This window comes from Drosophila rhopaloa, unplaced genomic scaffold (genome assembly GCF_018152115.1).
Source record: "Drosophila rhopaloa isolate 14029-0021.01 unplaced genomic scaffold, ASM1815211v1 contig_2, whole genome shotgun sequence".
NCBI classification, from domain to species: Eukaryota; Metazoa; Arthropoda; class Insecta; order Diptera; family Drosophilidae; genus Drosophila; species Drosophila rhopaloa.
Genome location: NW_025335083.1, coordinates 1,347,492 through 1,374,613, shown reverse-complemented (window position 1 = coordinate 1,374,613; position 27,122 = coordinate 1,347,492). Strand labels below are relative to the sequence as shown.

Sequence of the window (27,122 nt, the reverse complement as noted above, 5' to 3'; positions counted from 1 at the left end):
TTTTGAAACCATTTATAATAGTGTCTAAAAGTATGCAGTGAAAAATAGCACGTAATTCCTAATAAATCCATAGGACTTTCGTACACAATATACAGTATTGTTGCATATTTTTGTACATTCTTATAAGTGATATTAAAACCTTTGTGCTTTCTGAAGAGCCTCCTTACATACAAAAAGTATTATTTTTTTTACGGTATCCGCTAGTCCAATTCCCTTGGTTTCATGCCAAAGTTCTGTCGCAGCGTGAGCCAAAAGTATCTATATCTAACAAGTGGCGACAACGACATGCCAGGGACCCTTAAGCCAAGCAGCCAAAGTCGTTATGATTTGTCATAAGCATAAAATAAAAGGCGAAATATTTATGGTATGCTCCATCGCCCCCAGAGAAGGATTTCCCATCAATTGCTGAGCCTGCGAGTGGCTTAAAGAGGCGGATTCCCAGGAGGTTCCGAGGGGAAACCAACTTACCGTGGCTTTGTTGCTGCTGCTGGTGGTGCTGCTGCTGATGGTGATCCCTTCCCCGCGAGGAGGAGAGGTGATCCTGCGAGTTCCACAGACTGGACGTGGCGCCCACGAAGACATTGTTCAATCCCGAGGAGGACTGATCCAGGCCCTTGTTGTTGGACTTGCCGCGCTGCAGCTTTGTGTTCTGTTGCCCGATGCCGGGGTTGTAGTTGTACGGGTTGTTGTTACCATTGGCATTCTGGTTGCGTTGCTCTGCGATTCGGAGATGTGGCTTAGTTTCCGGGGACCCAAGAACTCGGGATTACTCACCTTTGTTGTACTTCACCATGACCACGGGCACTGTGTTGATCGAAACGGTCGGAGCCATTGTCGTCATCGTGGTCGTCTGGGGAATATCTGTGGAGGAAGGTAGGGATTGTTTAGCGATTCAAGGCAGCTAAATTACAGTCGGTGATGCCCAACTTTGCTGAAAACACATCTGAACCAGCTGCTTTAAGAGCAAAGAACCAACATTCTGCAGGTTAATTGAAATCAATGGATTCGAATTTTACTTTAGTTATCAATTTTCCCATTGCACCAACTATGCGAGGTATTACTAGGTATTATCTGAATCTTTGCCGCCATATAAAATAAAGATATTTAGTGTTCTCATTTTGGAAAGATATTTGTCTAAGCGATAAATCTAGAGTTAGAAAACCCACAGGCTTGATTGTTTAATGAAGTTTTTTCGTCAACTCCTACTATTTGTGGATTGCCATTAATTTCCTGGAAATTTCCATATGTTTCACTTTCCCTACCCAAGAGTGGAGGAAGGGTTTCGGGCCGCAATAGCCTGCTGCTCGTAAATCAATCACTGACACTGGGAAAATGGTCACCTTCGAACTCCGAAAGACCCTTTGTTTTGTGAAGCTATCCGGCAAACACACATTGCCGTCGGCTCACGCAGAGTCATTGACTCAAATTAATTAAAAGCATCGGCTGGGCAAATAGTTTGCGCCTAATTGCCGAGGGCGCTCCGACTTATGGCCATTGTTGTTTGGCTTTCGGCTACGGTTATTGTTATTGCTATTGGCTCTGCTATGGTATTCATGTAGTTATTGTTACTTACGCCAATACTTACGGTACAGTTTGATCGCGCCGTCAGTGTCGCCCAGGGAGTTTTTGGCCACACATCGATACGCCCCGAAGTCCTGGATGTCCACCTCGAATATGGTGAGGCGCATGGTTATTTTATAGCCCGATTCAAAGGTTTCCGGCACAAAGCGCTCACCTGAAAGCAGAAACGTAGGGCGGTGTAAGGACCTTTTCCCGAAACCGCAGTGCACTGTGCCCCTTTTCGAACTGAACTCCCTGCTCGACAGCTTCTTGTCAAAGTAATTTAACTGAGGAGGAACTCTACTCAGCTCGGCTTAGCCCGGCTCAAATGGATCCACCTTGCTCCTGGCTGGGTTTTCAGACCCTGTTGCCCCTGTCAAATGGTTCGTTTTAATTTATACAAAAAGCAGTCTGCTCTCGGTATTGTTGCTTGTCCCGTTTTTGTTTGTCATGCAGGTTTTGATTTACGTTTGATGTCGGTTAGATTTAGTAGCACTAAGCCGAGCATTACATTTTGTCCAGGTTCGGTAATTGTTATGCATGCCGGCTAGGCGACTGATTACCCCAGCAAAATGCCATTGTGATGGCCCGGCAGAGATGTAGATTTTGGCCCTGTTCTTGATTAGAAATAATTGGGTTTCGGGGGGAGCAGATGGGTAGTGTATTTTAGTTGCTCCCCGCTAGTTGGGCACTTTCGCCGCCTAATCAAGCCTCTTTAAATAGCTTCTCTGTAACAGTTGGTCGGTTTTTGCGGTTATGGAAAATCAACTGACTATCTCAGAACTAAAACAGAAAACTCCATTAAAAGCCAACGGCGGTCGGACAGTTCCCGGCAACTGCTTCTGACTTGAGGTCATTTTCAATCACTTTTCCCATTTTCTCCGCTGGCAAAAAACAACTTGAAAATGACTGGAAAAAGGAAGCGTACCGACTGCATGTCTGTGACTTTTTTCCGCCGGCCTCTATGCCGATGACGATGCCTTTTCCTGTCCACGGGGCAGTAGGGGGTTAAGTGGAAGGGTGGGACGGGGGGAGGGAGGGGGGTCCACTACCGCAGTTATTCTGCGACCGCGGATTCGAGTGTTCGGCTGAATGTTTATTTTTTCATCGCTTTTTTACTTGTGCTCTGCAGGACTTTTTGTCATCGTGCTCAGTCCATTTCTCACTGAAGATGAGTGGGGGAGTTGAAGAGGTTAAATGAAGGCATGGACCCATCCATCGTTAAAGGCCCTTAGAAAATTAAATTGAACGAACTGGATGAGAGGCTGAGCAAAGGGAAACCTTACACTGTCGAAGTTTAACTGGGAACACGTAATGGTCAATGGAGATAGTTATTAAATGAATATTCCTTTTGCAAGGATTCCAAACAAGCCCTTTCAGTAAATCAATTTGATGGAATTTTGGATCCCCTTTAACTTTAATCTAAAGCAAGCTCAATTTAATAATTTAAGTTTCTTTGAAACTGTTAAAATGCAATCTTTTATTGGGATAACAAAACGAAGTAACATACCACGAAACTATATTTGTGTATAAATTCATTTTGAGCATTAACGAAGTGTCTGTCAAAACATTCTCAATTAAAATATGAAGCTTTTGCGGAGTTAAGGAAAAGTCTTTCTCTAACAACTTGGCCTACAATTATTGGTTTCAAAGGTCTGCTCTACTGATCGCTATCCCGACAAAGACTGTGAGACCTGTTTGTTATCCCCAGAGTCACATCCCTTAATGTCCTTCGAAACACTCACCCGGCACGATAATCGTATCGTTCTTCATCCAATAGTTGATGGACTTGGGATAGGCCTCCGACTGGCATTCCAGGGTTATGTTCTGAGTGAGGGCAGCGCCGACTAATTGATTTTGTATCCAAATCATGGGGGGAACTGCAAAGGAGTAGAGAAATGCGAAATGCCGAAACCAGGAGTCAGTGGTGGGAAATATGTGGGCCGAAGTTCTGCGTCAGGTGTGGAATGTTTGAGCGATTGAAGCGAAGTGTGTGTGTGTATGTGGGTGTGCGGGTGTTTTGCGGGCGAAGAACAAAGAATTCCCATTTATAGAGAAATTCCGTTCGTTATCGTTATTGTTTTTCTAGTGCTTTATGCTGCCGTTCAATTCCGGCAATTCGCTGCGGTTGCCATTTATTGTTTCCAACTAATTGCTTTTTAATTTTATAGCAAAGCCACAAAAAATGCTTTGCAATCGAAACCGATCTGAAGCGAACCGAACCGAATTGTGGTTGAATAACCGAAGAGCATTCCTCCAGAGCAACTTCTCTGGCAGCCTCGCTTAAATATGTGCCGTGAACTTACCTAACAAATTGTTGAGCAATTTTAATTTTCATTTAATTAGCGAGAAGGAGCCAGGCAAAGTGCCCTGAAATGCTAACTAGCTGCGAGGGGGCGGGGAGCTGAGCACACACTTAATTATTTGCTTTATGCTTGGCACCTAAAAGTATACAGCATTTTCCGGAACCCCCCTCCCCAACAAACACTCGCACTGGAAAATTAAAATGCAGGGCATATTTAGCATGGCAAGATTTCAAGTGGGGCTTTGTGTATGTCGCAGTCTGTGACTGTGTCTGGTGTTTTCCATTGCGGTCTCGCCTGGAGCACCCTGCCCCTTGCTCCCTGCCCCCTCGAGTGGCAAAAGCAGCAGGAGCTGCAGGAGCGGCAGGAGCAGCATGCGGTGTCCTGGCGCAGAACTATAAATATTTAAATATGCTAAAATTGATGGGCCGCCCCGCCCCGAATACTCACAGTGCACAATGAGCATCACACGCTTGCTGACTGTTGGCGGGATGCCATTGGAGGCGATGCAGAGGTAGGCGCCCATGTTCAGCCGCCTCACTTTGGCGATGGTCAGGAAGGATCCGTTGAACGCGACGGCTGCGGAGGGAAATATAATATCTATTAATATCGGAGGCTCCACTGGGCAAACTTATCTATTTCAGCAATACTTTTTCGTTGCCATATTCACACGGAGTTCTCCGGCATCTTGATTCCCGCCCTCAGCCCCAAGGAAAATCTACATACTATTTTGAATTCGACAATACGATACCCAGTTTCCACATAAACCACTTCTGTATTAAATATTTATATAATGCAAAGAAGTCGGAATAGAACATGCTAAGTTTAGCCCTTACTTTTGTGAAAAGATGTACCTTCTTAGCAAATGAAGATTTAAAATAATATTTATTTATATTACTTGTAATAGGGCATTGCATTTTGTACTCCGCATAACTAGAGTAGAGTCTTGATTCTTGGCTTATATCCATATAAATATTAATGAATATAAATTTAAAACAAGAAAGACAGCTTACTTTGGCAAGTCGAAGTTTATATACTTTTAAAGCTACCAAATGATGTGTTATTCTATAAATGCTATATATAACAAGTAGAAAACCAAACTTCTGCAAGCCTATTGATTTTAATATAAGTAAAACCTTATATCTTAAATAGTTATTCTATATAAAAGAAGAAGGAAAGCAAGCTTCTGCAAGGCTTTTCATTTTAATATAATATATTTTAGATATAAGGATATCTTAAATTGCTAAAAATACATGGATATATGGACTTTTTAAGTTTCATCCAAATAGCTTGCTTAATAATGAACAGACGGACGAACATGCGGACATGGCTAGAAATTTGAAGTTTTAAACCAAGCTTCAGTGAACGCGAAATCCCTTTGACAATTCCAGAACTAAGCTACAAAACATAAATTGCATAACTTTGGCATAAGATCCCTTCTATTGCACACATCCAACTTACTCGCTGTAAATCCTATATATTTGGCAATAAGTGTCTGATTGCAACTTTTCCTGGTCGATAGTGATTTTAATCTGGTGCTGTACCCTAATCTTGTTTAAGCCACAGGCCGATCAGCATGTAGCTGCGACTAACAATTTACCCAGTTTACTTACATCAGCCGCAGTAAAACAAATTATGTAGCTCAGATTTGATACTATTGGGCCAGTTGCCGACCTCTTTGACACCGGCACACATGAGTTAATTACCACGGAGAGAAAGTAACTCTAAAATGTTTTGTAATGAAATTTAATGCTGCGAGAGCACGCTCATGCAATCCCATACCCCCAATCCCAATCCCAATCCAGGAACCCCGTGGCATGCAACTCACCCTCGGCGCCATTGGGGAGCGGAATCAGTTCGCCACCTTCGCGGCGCCAGGTTATCGTCGGAGTTGGCGATCCCGTCGCGGCGCACTTGAGGGTTACGTTGGAGCCCTCACGTATTACCATATCGGTGCTGGTCGGGTAGTCCAGTATGTCGGGCGGAACTGTGGGCGGACCCGAAACACGTGCGCGCACGTAGGCGGAGATACAAGTTTTAAAGCGGCATATTATTCATACGCAGCGTGGGACAGCGACCGAATTGTTTGCGGGAATTGTTCGCCGGGTGTCAGACAGTTGGCAGCAGGTTCAGTTCCAGTTTGTTGACGGTGATGAAGATGTGTGTACATGAAAGAGAGCAATTTAATAAAGACATTGCCATTAAATTGTTTAAACTGCTGTTGTATAATAGCATCTTTTTCAGGAACACCAATTAAAACGTTGCTAATTTGTTACTAGTCTTCAGATAAAAGTTTTATTTGTAGTTCAGAGGCATCCACAATTAAAGCAAATGTTTAATTTTTATTTTCCCCATGGCAGACCAAAAGGTAGCTCACAAATTACTGAAAACTTAACATTTCCAAGCCATAGAAAACTGAAGAGCTTTGTGTCTGTATGCACCTTTTGCCCAGCGGTGCAATTAATTATAATTTTACGCTCGACTATTCTGCACTTGCCCAAAAAGAAACAATTAATAAAGGCAAAAAATAAGTGTCCAAAAATAAAGAGACCCTGATGATGGGCCCAAGAAGGGAAACATTTTTTTTCTAGTTAGATTTTTGTGTGTTTCAGATTTTTAAGGAAGGTTTCCTGAAGTGGGCAAAGAATGTGTCATAAAAATGGATTTTCACATTTTAACTTTTCGTAAAAAGAATTAGTTTCCAAATTGATTTCCTCCATAAACAGCATTTTATTTTTTATTGCTTTTGATATCCTTCACTGCCGCAAGTTATGACTCACACACAATGTGACTTCAAAGTCTTCATGCCAACAATGATGTGCATGTTTTACAAAATGTACTTTGACTTTTCACCCGGCCCACACACAGCTGTATACGTCATGTCCTACAAATTGAATGTAGGCTCCGCTCCAGCTGCTTTTCCTTAGCCCGTGTTGACTTTCCTTTAATAGCTCGACTCATGTCACAGGGGCCAAATCGGGGGGCGGCCTAAGTGGGCGTGTCTGGCAATTTCTTTTCTTAGCCGCCATTATTGTGCGCGGCATGAGTTGATAAGTTATGAAATCAGGTGAAATGGTGTGTGATTAAATTGGCGTTACAGAAATTAATTTCAATTGGATTGAGATGACGGCAAATGGCAGATATGAGTTTGACTGATTTCGGGATTTTCGATAAGAGCCTAAACTAACTTTGTGCACTTAAAGCGATAAAACCTAACACGAATGAAAATTATTTTTAAGAGTATCAGCCGCAAAGCTGGCTTTATTCCTCCACAACAATCGAATTCAAAGGTATCCTTAAAATTGATATTTGTTTAATCGTTTATTCATATTTTTTAAGCGCTTTTCAAATCAGCTCGCCCATTTTCTGAGCTGACCCCTCGGCAGGGGTCAAACCAAGCCCATTTAACCATAGGCAAAACGTCGGTGCGAGAACATATTGCTTTTTATAAATTATTCAATGCCTGGCTGGCTTCCACACTCATGCCAGTCCATCGTTCGGCTTAACAAAAACAATCATCGCCAAAAACAACAAACTAGCCGACAAAACAAGGCCATACAACTTCAGCGCCGAAATTGTGAGTAAAAATAAGAAAATTTGTTTCAAAATTTGTTTCCTGACCGTATTTTTCGGTTGCTCGCTTATTTTTCATTTTAGTGACTTTTTTAAGAGGATTTAACGATTAAATTAGTTGGCAGCTTGTCCTCTTAAACCTCTTAATATTTTTTCCTTCTGGTTGTCTTATTTATTTATACATTAATTGTTTTAGTACTACAAGATTGCAGTATAATCAGGGCACTAGACAGGTTTTTTGGGCTTTTTCTTTCAACAAGCTATTAATATTTCAGGTGCTTACTTCAATCAGATTGTTTGGTTGCGCTATACCTTTACGTGAGTTATTTTTGAATATTCTTAAGCTTCGCCCAACCATGTTATGTTGACAATATTTTATATTTTTATTCCCCAAAACAAAGATAATAATAACAAAATAGAATTTCATTGCTTTTATTCGATTTCTGCAGCTTGTCATTTCTTCTTAAGAGTATGAATAAATGATTTAAAATAATCTAATTTTCAATTTATGAAAAAAATTTTTTTCTAAAATTTGAAGGTTACAAATTAATAAAAATAAAGTATTTTTACCATTACAGTTACTTCACTGGACATTCGAAACGACGTCAACTAATCTAACTAAACACATCCGCTGTAAAAGCAACTGCTTTATAGAATGTTTACGACCGCTGAAAGGCACGTAACTCAAGACTTTGGTTTAAAGTTTCCGTTTCAATGTATATAAATATTATTAAGACTTGATAATGTTTAGGTAAGTCAACATCGTTGCGTTTTCCCAAATGAGGTCACAACATTTCTACAGCCTTTGCCAATTTCGGTTTATCAGCTTACCCTTTTCCATTTCCCAGCGACTGGCTTATAAGTTCTGATCACTTTCGCGCCGCCGTTTATTTGCCTATTCCGCGGTGTGGAAAACTACAACGGCGGCGACAACAATAATAGTTGGTTGCCATCGCGTGGCCCGGATTGCCGAAGGGGGGAGGGGGTGTGCGGATGGAAATGGAGATGGAGATGGGTGGGGGCACCACAAAATCGAGCACTTTGTCAGTGGCAGCTGGAAAATCCGCGCTGATTTAAAGCGGCTTGCCATTTTGCTTATGGACTTAGTGCGGTTGTGTGTAAATTATTTCATGGCAAGCCGCTGTTGCGCTCAGTGTATCGGGGCGGACGACTGGGTCCTTAATGAATTTCAACATCAATGAAAACACAATCAACCAGAGTGGTTACTTATGCGGACGGTGCGAGGCAACCGGAAACGAGACACAAAACCCCAGCTCCGAAACGGGGCGGCATGTTCATTTTAAATTCGCCTACGGGGCGGATCTGCCGCTCTGTGTGCTCTGAGGTTTTTCGGTGCCGCTCCGACGTCTACGCCGTCTGAATAATTAACGTCGGGACATGGACGACCTGGACATGGATGGGACAGGCGCAGGTGCAGGTGCAGGTGCACGTAGCATGTAAATGGTTTCATTACCTGCCGCTCTCCGCCGTTTGCGGGAACGAACTAATGTGTTGGCTAAGTGAAAACTTTCCGACAAAAGCCCGTTGGCATACGGCATTCGGCTTAAGTCGAATACTCGCTTCTTCATTTTGCAATTAAACCCAATCGGGAGTCGTTGAAAGTTGCACAACTGCGTTTCCCTAACCCAGTTTCTGCCTTCAATCGCCACTTGGCTGAGCAATTAGTGCTATTTGAAAAACTATCAACAGCAACTTTGTTCCAGCGCCGAGCCACTCAAGGCAAATTACAATTCATTTGAGCTCCCTTCGGAGTTACATGCATCAATTTCATTTCACAAGCTTTGCTCTGTTTTGCTGTTTGCCAGCTTTACGCAATCCCCACTCGAATACTCACCGACGACGTCCAGGTAGCCAACTTGACTCTTCATCGGATCCGTGTTTATTTGGCACATGTACCTGCGAACGATGCAAACGAGATTTGTTTATTAGATTTTAGACTTAACAATTAAGGAACTGTTTGCGACCCTCTCATACTTTAAGCGATAGTAAAAGGCATGGGGCAGATATCTAAATATGCAGCCTGATAGTGGGTACATTACCAGCCTTTGTCGGACTCCTTTACATCACGTATACGCAAAATCCAGGCACGTTTCTCGGCGTGAGTTATGCTCATGCGATGATTTTTGGTTATGACGTGATTTTGTATCGTTAAAATGGTCTGTGTATCGACACGTAGCCACGCAATCTAGAATAACAAAAAAATGTACGCTGGAGTAAAGAAGTCGTTTATATTCGGGTAGATTTGAGTTGTAAAACTAAAACGTTCAGCGATTCCTCGACCCAGTGCTAATGCCCCAGTGGCGTGGCCGGAGCTCATTTATTACGCCCAGGGAAAATGTCACCGAGGAGTGAAAAGCCCTTTGGATAATGCGCCTAACCGATGAGAATTAGTGGAAACTGTGCCCATGCTAGATGGATTTCAATGTTGTTCTATATTCTTAGTACTCGGGTTGATAAAGACCTTTCCTTGAGGCGGCTTTGTCATCGGGGGTATTATGAAATATAGCTCAAAGAAACTGGAAGGCCCATCGCACCAATCTCAAGTTTTGTGCTAGATTCTGAGTATTCCTGATTGCATAGCTTTGAGTTCTAATTGCTATACGGTCCGGGACACTTCTAACATGGTATCAAATCTAATTCAACTGAAGACCTGAGATCGTCCTTAGAGCCGAGTTCTCTTTGATCACCGGTTACTGAGGTTGTTCTCGCTCCGACTTCGTTTTCTGGCGATCAAATAAACTCGGCTTTGAGTTCAACTACCTCCACGGGGCACTCAAGCTATAAGGTAGAGAAACTGTTGTCTTCCATACTACTGGACATCACTTTCACTAGCTTTCAGCTTGTTTGCCCCACGCAACAGTGATAATGATAACATCGTTGGACATTACAATACAGCACAATGAGCTCTAATAACCTGGCTGGATATAATCAAATCGCACGACAAAATGGTGGTGTATGGGATTTGCTATTTTCGTTTCGGCAATTCATTGAGATTTATTTTTCGTTTTGTTTACCTTTTAGTGTGTCACGAAGACAAAGTACCACCAATGGGCCCCGGAACGTGCCCAACAAAAGGGTCAACTCAACCAGGAGGACGACACGCAAAGGTGGAAAACTAGGCCCAAACATTTTCAGCATTAGTAGATTAAGTGAAAATGGTTAAAGCTGACGGCGCAAGGTGTTCCGAAACCCCTTTTTTTTGTTTGGCACAAACGTTAAAATGAAAGTAACTAATAAGCATTGGCTTTTTAATGCAAAAAAAGTCTATATTACATAAGAATCAAAAGGTCCAACATTCTTGTTTGGACATCTTTTTTCCTTTTTTTTGAGAAAATGGTTGTTTTTAATATTTTAATACAACATACCTTAATATTTATTTCACTTGGGTTACATTTTTTTTAAACTACGATGCTAAAATGTTTGCGCGACAAATCATTAATAAAAAATCATGGGGCGATAAATTAAATCGTACGCAAGCATTTTAGATATGTCTAATTTTTTTATTATATGTTAAATTTGGTATTGATTTGTTTTGTTAAATATTATAAACATTTTTAAAATATTCGTTAACTTTCTCTCAGTAGATCTGCCACTTAGTCTCAAAAATGTGTGCCTAAAATATGATGTGCTTATAATATAAGTGCGTACGAAAAAACTAACGAAAATCCACTATCATCTGCTTAGATTGATTCCCCTTTAATGTGGAACGCACTTTGAAGTACGAACGAGAAAATAAACCTTATACACGGCTTACAAAATTAAAATAAATTAAATGGGAAAATTAAAAATGGGACCTTGGAGGCTTTCCATTTTGAGATAAAAACTCACCTTGTAGGTCTGCAAATTATCGACTACGCACTGGAGTATGGCCTCCCGACTCACGGGCACCGTCACGTTCTGCAAGAGTTCCCCGAACTTTGGAAGATCTGCAAGGAAGGAGAAGAAATGAGTACTGACTGGCTCTCGATCTAATCTAAAACAAGGTACATATCAGGTTGTTTCCTATATTCAACCGTTGAAACATCTGTATCTACCTTTGTTTCGAATGGACAAAAGACCAACTCCACCATAATAAATTATTGTGTTGCCAAATTATTCAAGCCCAAGGTCATACTTGCCTTAGAATAGGGGAGCTTAACTTATGTTCGTTGTGTTTAAGTTAAGAGCCTTGATTCTAAGATAATTCGACCATCAAAACAGCATGCTAAATATATATCAGATAAAATGTAATTTCGTAGATATAACGAACTTGAAATAGGTTTGTAAAAAATACGGGAATTAATAAAGTACAGTGACAAAATATATGTTCGGAAATGTTTGCTCATATTCTAAAAAAATAAAAGGTCAAGTGCTTGGTTGGAATTGAAAAAATTTAATTTAATCAGTCCTTACTTCCGTTACAACTAATTTTCTTGGAACAGCTTAAAGCCATTAAGATTTATCGGGCATTTGGCTTAATGTATACCAATATTTTCTTAGTTTAGTGAAATGCAAGTCAAACTCGTAGGGTAAGAAACTGAAGCAGGTTTCTTTGTATTGAAGATAATTCCAGGCGTACAAGCCCGTGTTCTTTGTACTGCTTACTCTGAACTTAACTTTTCAATTATATGACAGCCTCCACATAATAAATGAATGCAAATTAAGGAATGCAGCATTTCATTTAATTTAATTTGTGAGCCCTGATTTGGATCGGATATTAGCGGCTGGGAGCATGACCATTCCATTCTGTTTAACATAACCCACGTCAACATCAACATCAACAATCGTGGCCCAGACTGGCCTGTCAGTCAGTTCTCAACCAGTCAATCAAAGTCCCTCCACCGCGCTGCCACCCAGATCGCAGCCACCCACACTCCTCACACCCACACACCCACACTCCTCACACCAATGCTCAGCGGAGCGTTGGAAAAGCGCGTTGACTTTAAAGGCGCGCCCGCAAGTATGCAACAGATTTGTGGTTTGCCTTTCGAAGGGGAGGGGAAAATCTGAGGGCGGGGCTGAAAACTTAGCCGCCGCTTTGTGTTTGTGTTTGCTCTTGTTTGTCGCTGACATGCTCAGAAACCTCAACGAAGTTTGCTCTCCGCATACGCTCGAGAATAAAATAAAATAAAAACATAAATGTAGGAAAAACAAGTGAAACTCTGGCAGACGGAGGCCTTTTCTCATATGCGGGGCACGCATCGGTTAAGGCAAATCAACACATAACAATCTTGTACTTAAAATGCGTAAACAAGGCGATAAGCAAGGGTGATGGCCAAGAAAGTGGCGGGCGAATTTTTTGATGTTTATTGATGCGGCCGTAAATCTCAATTGCGGCGGGCAACATGCGCAACGTCGGGAGAAGGGCAACTTTGTGCTCGTCGTTTTTGTGTGTCCCCATCCTGCCGTTTATTGTCGCCTAATCTCTTCCTAAACATCACGTTTCGAGTTGTCAACGATACCCTTACTTTTGCTCGGGTAACGGGCGGTTGGGAATCGCTCTACGCGTGGAAAGCATTTTCATGGCACAACACTGTGAAAATTACATACAGCGCAAGTGGCGTACCCCAGAAGGTGTTAGTGTATGCCATAGACTTTCAAAAAAAATAAAAATGAGTCGTCGTTTTCAGAAAAGCGCGAGGTTGGTTTCGCCCCACAGGTCAGTTCTCATTGTCATACATCGGCCATCCGTTTTATTTGACAATAAAAAATGCCTAGCGCGGTTTTTAATAGCCTTCTATTCGTTCAGTTATATGTCCTTTATACTTAACATTAGGATAATAAAGTAATTAAATTAATAAAAAGGTAAGAAATCATATATTTACAAATCACCGATTTTTTAGCAATTCGAAGTCGTGATCTAGGTCGCATCACCGAGGGATTAAAACTGAAAGAGCATTTCCCAGCTCGCATTTCGTATCTCTCGTGCGCCTCACTTGATAATAATAATGCAGGCGAGTGCCGAGTGCCGGGTAGCCCCACTAACAAGTTCGATCACACAACCATCGATTCGTCAAAGCCCAACTGGGCCCATCACATGCTGTTTTGTCATCGTCTGCCGCCTTTTGCCAACTCATTTGATTCGCCTCCGCTTATTGATACATCCACAATAAGGATATGCCTGCGTGGGTGAGGGCTTTTATGGCCTACTTTCTGCGAGGCGGTCGTGTGTGAATATGTGGAAATTTGTTACATATTTTGCGCTCCGTCTTTGGGATTGGAAGTGTGATTGTTTAGTGGATTTATGGGCATATGAAATTAGGATTTAATGGGCATTTGCTTTGTATCTGAAGTGGATATATGTGCCACAGAAACCTGCGGATCCCAAGACGCTGGGTGCTTAGCATAATGTTTATGATGTGAGGAATGAAATTGCAAATCGCCGTTTAGCGTCTGTTCTTTGGAGGCTTAGTGGCTCGAGGAAAACGCAGCTTAAGTGATGCCCCTAACTCATCCGAAATGTTGTCTATCTTCCAGTTACCTTCTGCTCATTGGGGACGTCTTAAAGTGGCCAGGACAAATGCAATTTGAATACCCTTAAATCATGCCCAAGCAAGTCTCCCATTTGATATTATAAACTGCTTTGGCTTAGTTGTCAGTGCCTAATGGACCACTTTCTCAAGCTCACTAGGCACAATTTCCCACTTTCCTTCCGCTGCTTAAAGCCAACTTTATTAAGTCAAGCCGTCTTGACTGGCATTCCAACTTAATAAGCGCAACAGCAACATCCAGAAGCAGCAACAACAAGTAAATGGCGCTATTTAAATGCTAAACAACTCTATTAAGTTGCACGACACACTCACACACTCGCACGAGATGTGTGCGAGATACACACACTCGTGCAGCCATGCCTTACTTTCTCCCATAGCCCATACCCCATAGCCCATATTCATGCCAAGGGCGAGCTTGACATTTGTCCGCCGTCTTCTCTGCAGAGAAAACTGAACCTCAGCACGTTTCAAATACAATTTACAATAAATAAAATTTAAAAGCGAGAAAAAAGACTGCGACAAGAGCCAAAGCAACTCGCATTCAGAGACACTCGAGGGACGAGAAAAGCGGGAAAGCGCGGGGAAAGCGACTGCCTTAATGGCGCCGGTCGAAAGTAGGGGAACGAGGGACGCAGGACGAAGGACGAAGGACGAGGAAGGTGCAGGAGACGCCGGCTGACAAGAACTGAGCACGTGACGACACTGGGGATAAGCTTAAGAGATATAAAAACGCTACGGCTTGAGGCCCAGGTGGATGTGACCGTCGGCTTGACAATTAATTAGTCTTAATATTCATAATTGGAATATCAATTGACCGTGTTTGCGAACGAGCTTCTTTCAATTAATGTGTTCGAGCTTATTAGAGACAATGTATTACTGGTAGAGGTAGTAACTGTGTTTAGTAGTTTTATAAATAAGATAATTTAGGGGGCGAGCATGTTGCTTTTTGCACACCCCTTCACAAATATATTTATATTTTTACATTTTCCAATTAACGCGATTGGTCAAATTCGAATGCATTTAAATTTTCTAACTTTTGGCGCAATCCATTGATTTTGACGACTATAAAAAAAGAAAAATGTTTAATTTTTCAGCGTGCTGAATGAAAAAGTTTTAGAAGGTGTATTTATTTGATGGATTGTTTATCCATTTTTCATCACATAATATCAAAACTTTTGTATGTTGGAAGTGCGACTTTCGGCACAACTTTTTTACCTGGTCTTTTTTATATCATAAGTTTTTATTTTATTTTCCGTCAAAGTTTCCCAAAACCATGACGAGAAGCCGTTCCTATTTAACCAAAAAAGCAACACAAGCAGTTGTGACCCCTGATTTTATCTGAAAATTCAAATTTTGTCGATAGTTAACTTGCTTATGCTTATAAGATATATCTTTAATTATAAGGCACTAATAGGAGTCGTCATCATGTTAATTTTACAGATCTGAAATGAGTTGCTCTTTTTATTTTCCGAGAAAAATGTGTGGCATACCAAAATTTGAATATCTCAGAAGGTATAGAAGTTCGAAGCTAAAAATAAATCACCGGGGTCGTGTTAAGTCTGGTGAAATGTGAACTCAAAAATAAACTTCTGGATATAATTGATATCTTGAGATATAATGTCAAAACTAAGTATAACATTTATAAAAACGTAAAAGCTGTAGGCTTTTGAAATCGAACCATTATTTTAGGACCCTCTACCCACAATTTGATGCTTGTGCACAGATAAAATAATTTTTTATACCCTTGCAGAGGGTATTATAATTTTGGTCAGAAGTTTGTAACGCAGTGAAGGAGACGTTTCCGACCCTATAAAGTATATATATACTTGATCAGGATATAGCCATGTCCGTCTGTCCGTCTGTTTCAATACCGTTTGCGAGCTCAGTTTAAGAGCTAGCGATCTGAAACTTTTACAGTCGTCCTAAAACAAGTGTACGCAGATCAAGTTTGAAAACCGCCCCGATCGGATGTCTATATCCTATAGCTCCCATAGGAACAATCGGATATAACTAGCAAGAATGGAAGATATTTCGCGCAGTGTAAAAGCTATTGACATTAATCTTTACAAATCGTATTTTTTTATGCATACCTTGATCAGGGTAAAAGCGCGTGAGGATCGGACGTCAATATCCTATAGCTCCCATAGGAACAAAAGGGTAAAATCGGTTAAAATTTAATGATTTTTAGGATATTTCGCGCAGTGTGTAAGCTACTAACATAAATTTTTCCAATTCTTATTTAATTACGCATATCTTGATTAGGGTAAAAGCGCTTGCCGCTCGGAAATCTATATCTTAAAGGAGATAGGAAAAATTGTTAAAGGCGTTTTTTTCTATTTGTATATGACATTTTTGCAGTATAAAAGCAATTGACTTGAAACGATGCAAATCTAGTTTACTTATGTATACCTTATTCCTTTCGCTACTTTTTCACTTTTAGCAATTTCGGCAAAGTCTGCAAGGGTATTAAAACTTCGGCTTGCCGAAGTTAGCTTCCGTCCTCGTTAATTTTGAAAAGAGTCTCAAAATTATGTTTTTTGAATAACTCTTAAACGTATAAAAAAGAATGCAACCATTTTTTTTTAATTTTTACTTTCACCGCTTTTTTTCCTAAGACAAATGATTTTATGTCTTAAGTCTTGGTTTGCTTTACTCGTTCCGAACGGACAATCACAACAGATTTTCACTTATACGGCTATATATTAGTGTCACCCAACCAAAAAATTACATTAAAAAAAAATGAATTACCTACGGGTGCTGAGATGGAATATTTCCAGCAACACAATATTTTTTAATTCTTATGATTAACTTCTGTTAAATTAAATATTTTATATTCTCTCTGAACAAACTTACATTTACATAGCATTGCGCTGAAACTAAAAAATGAAATATAAATACCAACTTAATCTAATCCTTTTTTTAGTAGTTTCTGTAAAGGACTAACTTTAAGGAAACAATGACCTAAAAATTTTTTATTGAAAGAATTCTACAATAAATATTTAAGGAAACATTATTCAAAAAATTTGCTTAATACGTTACCTAAAGCAAAGGGAATTTAGCTCTTATTTTATGAAACAATTTCTAATAACATCTTACACATAACCCAATAAATAAAAATAAATCCTTAGCAGACGTCGGTGATAAAAGTAACGCTTAGTTTTGTAACCCACCCTACCAAACCAAATACTTATCCTGCTTCGATGAATTGATTAATATATATATACATAACAAGAGCATTAGATGGTTCAGGCTTAAAAATATATGTGCATTTAAGAATTACACCAAATAAAAGCTGTCTACCAACGGTAGTGTTTAATAGTTTAAGTGGCGATTCATTTATACGTAATTAAATTTGAAAAGCTTTAAAATAGCCGAATTTCTAATGAATAGTGGCCATTGTTTCCAACATTTAAAGCGGTAAATAAACAAATTTGTATTAGTTGAGTGGATACTAGCACAATGAATGAAACCAAATCACACAATTATAAATAAATTAATAATTTCAACCTTCAAATAATCCAACGGAAACAATCAAGACAATACATAAACAATTGCTGGCATTAAGCACCTAAAAGCACCGTCGTGTCCTTAAAGCATGCGTTCTAGGCTAATGTGCATGAGTCCTGTCACAGGGATACACAAATCTTTTGGAAACCGAGAATATGGAAATTCAAGTTGGGCGACATGGGCAATCGGGGGATGGGGATGAGGTGGGGCAGCAAGTTACTTACCTTTCTCGGGAATCGCATTGACGACCGTATCCTCGCGAATGTCTTCAAGTAGCTCATCCTTATTTTGCATTTCCGCTGCGAGATTTCATTCCGAGTGCCACCGAGGCATGAAAAGCGTTGAGAGTTTATCCAGGGCAGGAGAGATGGAACGAAGAGACGGATACATTTAGAGAGGTAGTTAATATTGGCTTGGTTATCCTTAGTGCAAATTCAATTTGCGGTGAGGAGTGTGTAAGGAATATAAACAGATACCCCGGCTCGTCCGCACTTCTTTGAAATTGGCAAGCTTTAAACCCCAAAAACCGCACCCAACGCGCCCAGAATACCAAGGGAGAAAAACTTCTCGTTTGGTGAACTTTTCCAATATTTTAGGGTCGTTGCTTTTTTCAGCGCCTTTCTTTGCAGGCGCTCAGCTTGTAATTTTCGCAGCCACAAAATGAAGTTGCAATTTGACTTTTGTGCAGCTGCATCGGTGGAGCAGCTGAAATCGATTGCGGGAAAAAGGGGTTCAATTCCCGCAGCTAACAGGTGAATTGCATTTTCGGGCACGCGTCATAAAATATTTAGGAAATGCTGGCAAATGGGTAAATAGATTTACTTTTATGAGCTCGCGTTTAGAATGTGGAAATACGAACTGCAGGCCAGCCTTGGGGAAATTCAGCTGGTACATATTTATGGGCGTATAAATCGTATAAGTTAATTAACACACCAATATATCCACAAATTTATCAAAATAAAATGAATGTTAAATTAATTACTGACATTTTTAAATTCGGCAAAATAGCAGTGCTCACCTAAAGCTGCAATTTGTTAAAGAGCTCTCCTTTCGATACAGAAATGAGCCATTGACACTTTCCCAAGTCGCCGACTGTTTTGATATTGATTTCCATTTCCACTTGGCCCGGCACCTTGGCACACATACTTCTGCACCGCATTTTCCGGGCACTCCGGCTGCGCCATAAAATACTGTCATCTATAACCGGAGAGACCTTGAACGCGTGTCTCTGTGCGTGCAGACAGTCGAGTCAATAGCGCAAATGGATTCCCATTCGCTGTGTGTGTGGAAATGGAGCTGAGGAAAACTTAAGGCCGAGGCAGGGAACGGGCAGTGAATTTTCAATTAATTTTCGTGTTGCGACTTCTCGAGTCGAAAGCGTTTGCATTTTAATAAAAGCATAGCACATGCTAACTGGGCAGGAGGCGGCTGCTCCGGCTTTTCCGACTCTACCGACTTTTCCGAATTTTCCGACTTTTCCCACATCTGTCGCAGCTGGCTGGCAATGCAAATACATTTTGTGGCTTCCGCAAACGCATAAGAGTGAGCAATAAATTCGATTTCTTGTACGTCTATTGGAGAAATTGTTTTGAGATTCGGGAAAGAGGGAGCAGGCAGAAATCAACTGATGGAGAGCAACTTTTGTGTGCGACTTGGTCTGGCTGCTGTTTGTAATATTTTGTGTTGCATACTTGCAGTCGCCCGTCACTTCCCATTTTCCCAGAGCATGGCAGTGGATTCCTCGCTTCTTGCGGCTTTCGGTCCATGTGCAGACATGGAAAACGCATCGAGCTAGCCAACAAATGTTTCGAGGGACCGTTACGTGCCCCAACTTGAGTCTGAGCTCCAAAAAAACCGAATGAAAGTGTTCCGAAAGTTGCCCAAAAGTTCCCTATTCTGGTCTTGTCCGTTTTGCTCTTTTTGTGCCTAGTATGACGTGATTTGCAGGCAATACGACGTGACCGTGAAAGATTCACAGCGAGACTTACGAAGGGAAGAGCAAAGTCTTGGAACTCGGGGATTGTGATGGACACCTCGAGACTGCCGGCAACTGTGTTGCAATTTAGAAGCCTCAAAACAACTGCATTTTTGAAAAAGTTCAAGTCAAGGCTCATATAGAAGAATTTTTTGGAAATTATAGTTGAACATTAAACCCATTGACAGAAAGTATCTTGGTTATACCACACATTTAAAAACCTGCTAATTTTATTTTGCTCTCATTATATTATTTGCATGTTAACAAAAAAACTGCTTACATATATTTTTGATTGAATTTATAATATTAAGAAATATTAATTTATAGAATAGAAATCATGGCCCTAATTAAAGAAGAATAGACGAAGCTTTTCAATTCTTTTAGCGAACTATCTCGAAGAAAAGTTTTCGTATAAAAAATACATGCTCGGGCTGATTTATTTATGTTTTATTGTGTTTTAAATACAAAAAAGAAAAGAAAGAAAAATTAAGTTTGTTATTTTTTATTCCAAACTCATAATCCTATTTGTGTTTCCGATTTTTCTGTGAGCGTATACCACACCAGCCATCGAAAATAGGTTTTTTTACCTAACAATAACACCATTTTTTTCATAAATATAAAAATGTAAACATGTTTACCAAGCATAAAGTCTTTAACTTTTCGTGCCATTCCATTTAAGCATTTAAAATTGTGAAAATATTATATATTTAGGTGTCGATGCTTAAAAACTTGTATATCTGAAATTGATAATTCTATATACTTATATACTACCTGCAATAGAAAGAAGACTTTTTGCCAAGTTTCGTCAAATTGCTTTATAACTGAGGGACTAGTTTTTTAAGAACGAAGTTCTTTCAGGTGTTTTTTAAGGAATTTAATTAAATTGTTATCAATATGATAATACCAAACGTTTTTTCATAAATTATTACTACAATTTGCAATCGGACGGAAACTTAATTCTCGCTGAAATAAGTCTGATGTATTCCCAAAATGTATTTTAAAGCGAGCCACATTTCGTGTCCACTTAGCTGCACACCTCGAGGCAGCCCCATTTTCCTGCTGTCTAACCTCAAAACTTCATTAGCCAAAAAGCACGCGCCGCCAAATTGAAACGACAGAAACAACAAACGCGAAAATATCTTCAAATAAAAAAAATGGGAATGAAGGCTGGTGAGGGGAGAAGTGCGTTGAGCGCTATAAATTGCACGGCGGCAGAGAATAAATGTAAAGTAAATGGCGCTAATTCAAAGTAGATTTATTTATTATGCCATTTTTCCCGCGGCCCAGCGCCAAGAAATATGCCTTAAATTTCCCATCCGAACAATGTCGCTGGCAGACAATGTGGCAGCTACAAGGGCGCGGAGCGGAACCGGAATTCCGCGGAAGAGGAACACGCAGTTACAGGAAGCAGGAGCAGCCCAAACACGGCGAAGGCGTAGCCAAAACAAAACCGGGCAAAAAACATGGGCAAACAAATGAAAATGTATTTGGCCAGAGCCCCGAAAATTATGCAACAAAAACGCGGGCGAAGCTCAAACATCCGCAGACAGCTTTAGGCCCTCTCAGTTCAGTTCAGTTGCGAGTTCAGTTTCAGAGCCTCAATATGGGGCACATATTTACTGCGGTGGCAGGGCGCCTGAGAAGCCGAGCACCTGCTGCCACAGACAGCCGCCGTTGATTTTCCTAACGCACTTAAGCCAATTCTCTTCGCCGTCTGCCGGCGGCCCAGATGATTTATTGGCCTGCCCGACAGGCAGGAACCGGGGAATCGCCGGATTATCATTTCGGGAGGTGTCAACAACTGCCCGAAATTTGCGCAAATTTGTCTATGATTCCCAACTGTCTGTAAGTGTTTGTTTTGGCCCGGCTAATGATTCCAATTAGCCGCATTTGTACAGTGGAGAGGGAGGGGAGGGAGCTCCATTTCAGCTGTGTCTTATCTCAGCGCAACACCTTCACGGCCCGCTCATGCTCATCAATCTCCCGCTGGCCAAGTTCCTGAGCCAACTTTGTCAGCCTGATCTTACTTTGCTGCAGATTTCTAGCACTTTCCTTGGCCAGCAGGAAGATATTATGCAGGTTATATTCTGTTAGGGATTTGACTAGCGTTTTCATTGCGGACGAGGCACAGTTACCGAAGTGGAAAATCAAACTTCAAATGTAATAGTCGCCAAAAATTTTTTAATTTCTATCCATACATGATCAGCTAAGAGCTTCAAAACACAGCAGAGTTTGTTGTGATGCTGCGAGCAGCTTTTTACGCAATTAATAAAATAATCTTTAAGGAACCAGATTTAAATACCCGTGTCAATCATCAATAAACTCCTTTTCATTAAAAACTAGAATTTCTTAAAAAAAAATTTTATTTTTGAATGTGGAAATAAGGAAATTGGTTTTGTCATTTTGATACTAAAATCATGTATTCATTTGAACCTGAAATGATTCTAGAAATTCTCTTAATAAGTAACATAACAATACGGAAAAGCGATAAAATTAAAGATTCTAAATAAAATTAAAGATTTTAAGAAAATGTTAATGGATGCTGCCGAAATCATATTAAAAATTTTGAAAATATATGTTGGATGATCTTCTTACCAAAGACTTTGATATCTAAATAGGGGACGAAATATGGTTTTGGTAAAAGAACTAAAACATACGAGTTATTAGAATTTATTATTATTTTCTGTATGATTACAATACAATAAAATTAAGCTGATTTGGTCCGATCTTTCCTTTTCCTTAAAATTACTAAATGTCTGACATTTTAGTAATTTTAAGTTTGAAAGAATAACTTCTCATATAAAGCAAAAGTTGTGACGAAAGCACCTTTCTGGTTTCAAATTTTGTGACGAAAAATTATAATGTTTTTGTACAAACAAGTATAACATTGTATACATTTTTCTCTTTTGGCATCAAGCCATTTCGGCCTATTTGCGATGGAAACATTTGCCTAATTGGGCGGACCGGCTTTTTTGATGTCCGTCAAGATACCTGGTGAGACGCAAAGCCGGCCCCTTACCAAAGATAAACAGTCGAAGAAATTAAATTTGACTGAGCACTTAAAGGAGATCAGGTGGGGAAGCGAGCCAACAACAAAGACATTTTCAAACGGACAGCGGAACAGGAAAAATGAAGCTTTAACAGGGATTCGCCAGGAGGCAACAGCGAAAAAGCGCAACAGCAAACGGAAAGAAAAACAAGAAAGGAAAGCTAACTTCGGGCGGAGCCGAAGTTGATATACCCTTGCAGAATACTCTGTAAATTATATTCTCCAAAATTATTCATATGATGCATTCTTAATACTCATAAAAAATCCGAACTTCCTAACTTTAACAACAACAAAGTTATGGCATTTCCAATCGTTCAGTTATATGGCAGCTATAGGATATAGTCGGCCGATCCTTATGAAATTTGATAGGTCGGATTGATTGGCCAAAAATAAAATCCATAGAAAATCCCAACTTCCTAACTTTACAAACACCAAAGTTATGGCATTTCCGATCAATCAGTTATATGGCAGCTATAGGATATAGTCGGCCGATCCTTATGAAATTTGGTAGGTCGGATTGATTGGCCAAAAATAAAATCCATAGAAAATCCCAACTTCCTAACTTAACAAACACCAAAGTTATGGCATTTCCGATCATTCAGTTATATGGCAGCTATAGGATATAGTCGGCCGATCCTTATGAAATTTGGTGGGTCGGATTGATTGGCCAAATATAAAACCCATAGAAAATCCCAACTTTCTAACTTTACAAACACCAAAGTTATGGCATTTCCGATCAATCAGTTATATGGCAGCTATAGGATATAGTCGGCCGATCCTTATGAAATTTGGTAGGTTGGATTGATTGGCCAAATATAAAACCCATAGAAAATCCCAACTTCCTAACTTTACAAACACGAAAGTTATGGCATTTCCGATCAATCAGTTATATGGCAGCTATAGGATATAGTCGGCCGATCCCGGCCGTTCCGACTTATATACTGCGTGCAAAGGAAAGAAGGGTGTGTGCAAAGTTTCAATCCGATAGCTTTAAAACTGAGAGACTAGTTTGCGTAGAAACAGACAGACGGACAGACGGACAGACGGACAGACGGACAGACGGACATGGCTATATCAACTCAGGAGGTGATCCTGATCAAGAATATATATACTTTATAGGGTCGGAGATGTCTCCTTCACTGCGTTGCACACTTTTGACCAAAATTATAATACCCTCTGCAAGGGTATAACAAGAGTGGACCAACATAAAACACAAATTACAAGAACTAAGGCAAATAAACGACAACACAGCCTCAAAGGCCAATAGCCGCAGTGATTGTTCGGCACTGTGCCTGCTGCCCCAGCACCCCATTTTGATTACCGCTCCACTCGGTTGGCTGCCAGGACATGCCAGGACATGCCAGGACCTGCAGCCCAGCCCAGCGTGAAAAAGTCGTGCATACTTTTAGTTGCAGCCCGTAAGCGTGTGAAAAAAGCCAGCACGCACAACAACGAGCACAAACACACGGACATAGACAACCAGAAATGGCTGCGAATAAAAGGGAATTGACATAGAAGGCAGAGCCCTCGAAGGGCGAAACATTTTTGCAGTCCATGGAGAAATGGTTGAAAAATTGTCAAACAATTGCCTGCACATCAGCGGCAATTTCAGCTGAAACAAGAAAGGAAATGGCAAGCCGTATCTTAAATACCCTTACAGCTGTTATAAATATTAAAATATATATTCCATATTTTGATTGCGATGGTTAAAAGCAATAAAATTAGGTCGATTTTCCGATAAAGTTTTTGAACTATGATATAGAAGTAAAACGGTAGTTCTGGAATCGGTAAAATTTATTACATCTCGTATATATTTATACGTTAAGAAATAAAGAAATAAAAATAAAATAAGAGTTATTGCAAAGCTTCATCCAAATAGCTTTAAAACTGAGGAACAGGGAAAAACGGACATGGCTAAGTCGTCTAGCTATATATATGTACTTTATAGGGTCGCAAACTGTATACTGAATGGTGTAAACATTTGTAAATTGACACGGAATGCAGGGAGCAATAATTCTTTGAAATCATGCGAAAATTAAATTTGACTTAAGCGAAAACTAGATACACTGTGATATACCCCCTACTTACTGCCATACTTACTGATACATAATACCATTATTTAAATATACCGCTTAACTGTTCAGTCCTTTATCACTTTAAATAAAAGCATCACTATTGTATGGATATGTTTTAGGATTGTTTTTTAAATTATTTATTTAAATTCTTATTTTCTGCACACAATGTCAGAAGGAGAAGATAAACAAAACAATATTTAATAGTAGGGATTTCTGTAATGTTAATTTTTGTAATAAACATAACAGTAGTGATGGCATATTAACAAACATTTACGGTAGTTTTCAAAAATATATTATATATACATGTATGGTTTTGCAACAACACATTTTTACCTATTTTCTAGTTGGTTTTTTGGTTTGACGATTGAAATAAGAACTGGGCGTTACAGGAGACACATGTCCAATTATATGGGCCAAGGTTTTGCAGACGAATATAATCACAACGATGTGTATACCGTGCAAGGACCCTGACTTGCTCGCTTATAAATGTAAAATAATTGAAGTCAGTTATTTGAAAGGCATATCCCTGTAACTTATTTATATTCTTGACAAACATTACCAAGTTACTGATTGGTTCGGCTACCATAAGGATGTGCAATTCCATTAATAAATCGAAAATGTTCAGTGTTCCCAAAAAAGTACACTAACAAAACCATATGCTAATACCCGACATTCAAACGAGAATCGTTTCACGTAAAAACCCTTTTCGAGAAACTCATGAAATAGTTGGTCATCAACTCAAGTCATAAACCCAGAAACTGACGACCCAAAGTGCCATCAATCACAATGTCAATCACTTTTTGTCATAAGTAGATACTAGCACGAGCACAAACATCTCACATTCGCCGAGGGTATTCTCTCCCTATTTTCAGAGGTTGAACATTGTGTGCAATGTCAACGTTTGTCCACTTGTTGAGCCGCCTGGCGCAGGATTCGGCTTGTTGCCCACAAGCCATAGACAAAGAAACTTAAGTGGTCACTTGTGTGTCTGAGCTTGGGGGAGGCGGGGGTCCGGGGCGGGGAGGAAGCGTGTGTCAGGTCAGGAGCCAGCCGGAATACGCATACGCCATGTGAGCCCCTTAATTATGCTGTGGGCTCTGGGCGGACAATGACAACTTAAACAGCCACTAAAGCCAACCAAGCACGTGCTTCTGGCTCCTTCCCCTTCTCCCTCCCCCGCAGCGTTTATCCTGCCCCAATGTGTGCCCAATGAGCCAAGCTGTTTTTTAGGCCCGGTCAGACTGCCAGTCACATAATTCACTTGGAATGACATCCCGATAGCTTTGGCGAGGGTGCAGAGTTTAAGCCACTCAAAACTTTTTGTTGCCACTTGGCAAAGGCGTCAAAGTTGACCTTGTGACCGGCACACAGCAGACAAAGCAAATGGAAAGTGCTGGATCCCAGTTCGATAACAACGATCAGAAAAACTAAGGAAGGAGGATGACAAATCTATTCGCTGGTGAGCTCGTTCGAACTTTGACGAGATTGTCGTGTTGCCCAAAATTGGAAAAGGAAGTGCTGCTAACCCAGGTAATCCATAAGTGTAGATGTTGTTAGTCACATTAGATAAAGCCTCATTGGACTCAACAAAGTTAACATTTTCGAATATTTTTATACTTTCTCGTTACGACTTTCTTATATCGAAAATCGGCATTTTTGTTCAGGAGTTTTTTTTAGAGCTTCAATCAAAATTATAATTGTAACTTTTAGTTTATAGATTTAGTTAGTTATACCCATTACTCGTAGAGTAAAAGGGTATATTGTATTCGTGCAAAAGTATGTAACAGCTAGAAGGAAGCGTTTCCGACCCTATAAAGTATATATATTCTTGATCAGGATCACTAGCCGAGTCGATATAGCCATGTCCGTCTGTCCGTCTGTCTGTTCGTCTGTCTGTCCGTCTGTCTGTCTGTCTGTCCGTATGAACGCTGAGATCTCGGAAACTATAAAAGCTAGAAGATTGGCATTTTGCATGCAGATTCTAGGAGTTCCTACGCAGCGCAAGTTTGTTTCAAAAAGGTGCCACGCCCCCTTTAACGCCCACAATCGCTTACATACGATTTTAAAAATTTAAATATTTCGGAAAAGTAAAAATGCAGTTTTATTGTCTTTATCAATACCTATCGAAATGTAGAATAAATTTTTCAAATTGGACCATTCGTTAAAAAGTTATGCGTGATCAAAGTTTCTATCTCCATCTCCCTCGCACTCCCTTTACGGGTATCTGATAGTCGGGGCACCCGACTATAGCGTTCTCTCTTGTTTTTACTAAAATGTGTAAAATGTCAAAAGTTGATGAATCATAAGAACTACATAGTCGAGAGTTAAAAAATAAATCATTTAAGAAAGTATCTACAAGGAGCCAATCAACTTACCCTTAAGATACTTTTTATCCTAATTTAAGCTATTGTATTTAGACAAATTAAATTAAGGTACCAAGATTGGCATTTTAAAATACCCTTACAAAGAGTTGTATTTGTTCTCTGTAGCTTTAGATGTTTTTAAGTTATAGGAGGAAAAAAATGAGCTTTTTACCCGATTTCGAATTCTGGTTTTGTAAATTATCTTTAACTGGAATATCGGATTTTA

The 27,122-nt window shown here is 40.1% G+C and overlaps 1 protein-coding gene across 6 annotated transcripts in view; it reads right to left on the bottom strand.

The window, feature by feature from the left end:
- The window catches only part of LOC108043219 (hemicentin-1), a 57,647-nt gene that overhangs the window by 7,125 nt on the left and 23,400 nt on the right, over positions 1 to 27,122 (bottom strand). For 3 of the 6 annotated variants that reach the window (XM_044460272.1, XM_044460274.1, XM_044460273.1), the window contains 10 exons: positions 17,659 to 17,733; positions 11,286 to 11,383; positions 9,497 to 9,642; positions 9,292 to 9,353; positions 5,692 to 5,850; positions 4,314 to 4,442; positions 3,306 to 3,440; positions 1,586 to 1,735; positions 775 to 861; positions 469 to 717 (listed from right to left, as the gene is read on the bottom strand). In XM_044460272.1, coding sequence (XP_044316207.1) covers positions 469 to 717; positions 775 to 861; positions 1,586 to 1,735; positions 3,306 to 3,440; positions 4,314 to 4,442; positions 5,692 to 5,850; positions 9,292 to 9,353; positions 9,497 to 9,642; positions 11,286 to 11,383; positions 17,659 to 17,733 — 1,290 coding nt within the window. The remainder of the gene's footprint in view (positions 1 to 468; positions 718 to 774; positions 862 to 1,585; positions 1,736 to 3,305; positions 3,441 to 4,313; positions 4,443 to 5,691; positions 5,851 to 9,291; positions 9,354 to 9,496; positions 9,643 to 11,285; positions 11,384 to 17,658; positions 17,734 to 27,122) is intronic. The other 3 variants (XM_044460276.1, XM_044460277.1, XM_044460275.1) reach the window with 3 other exon arrangements.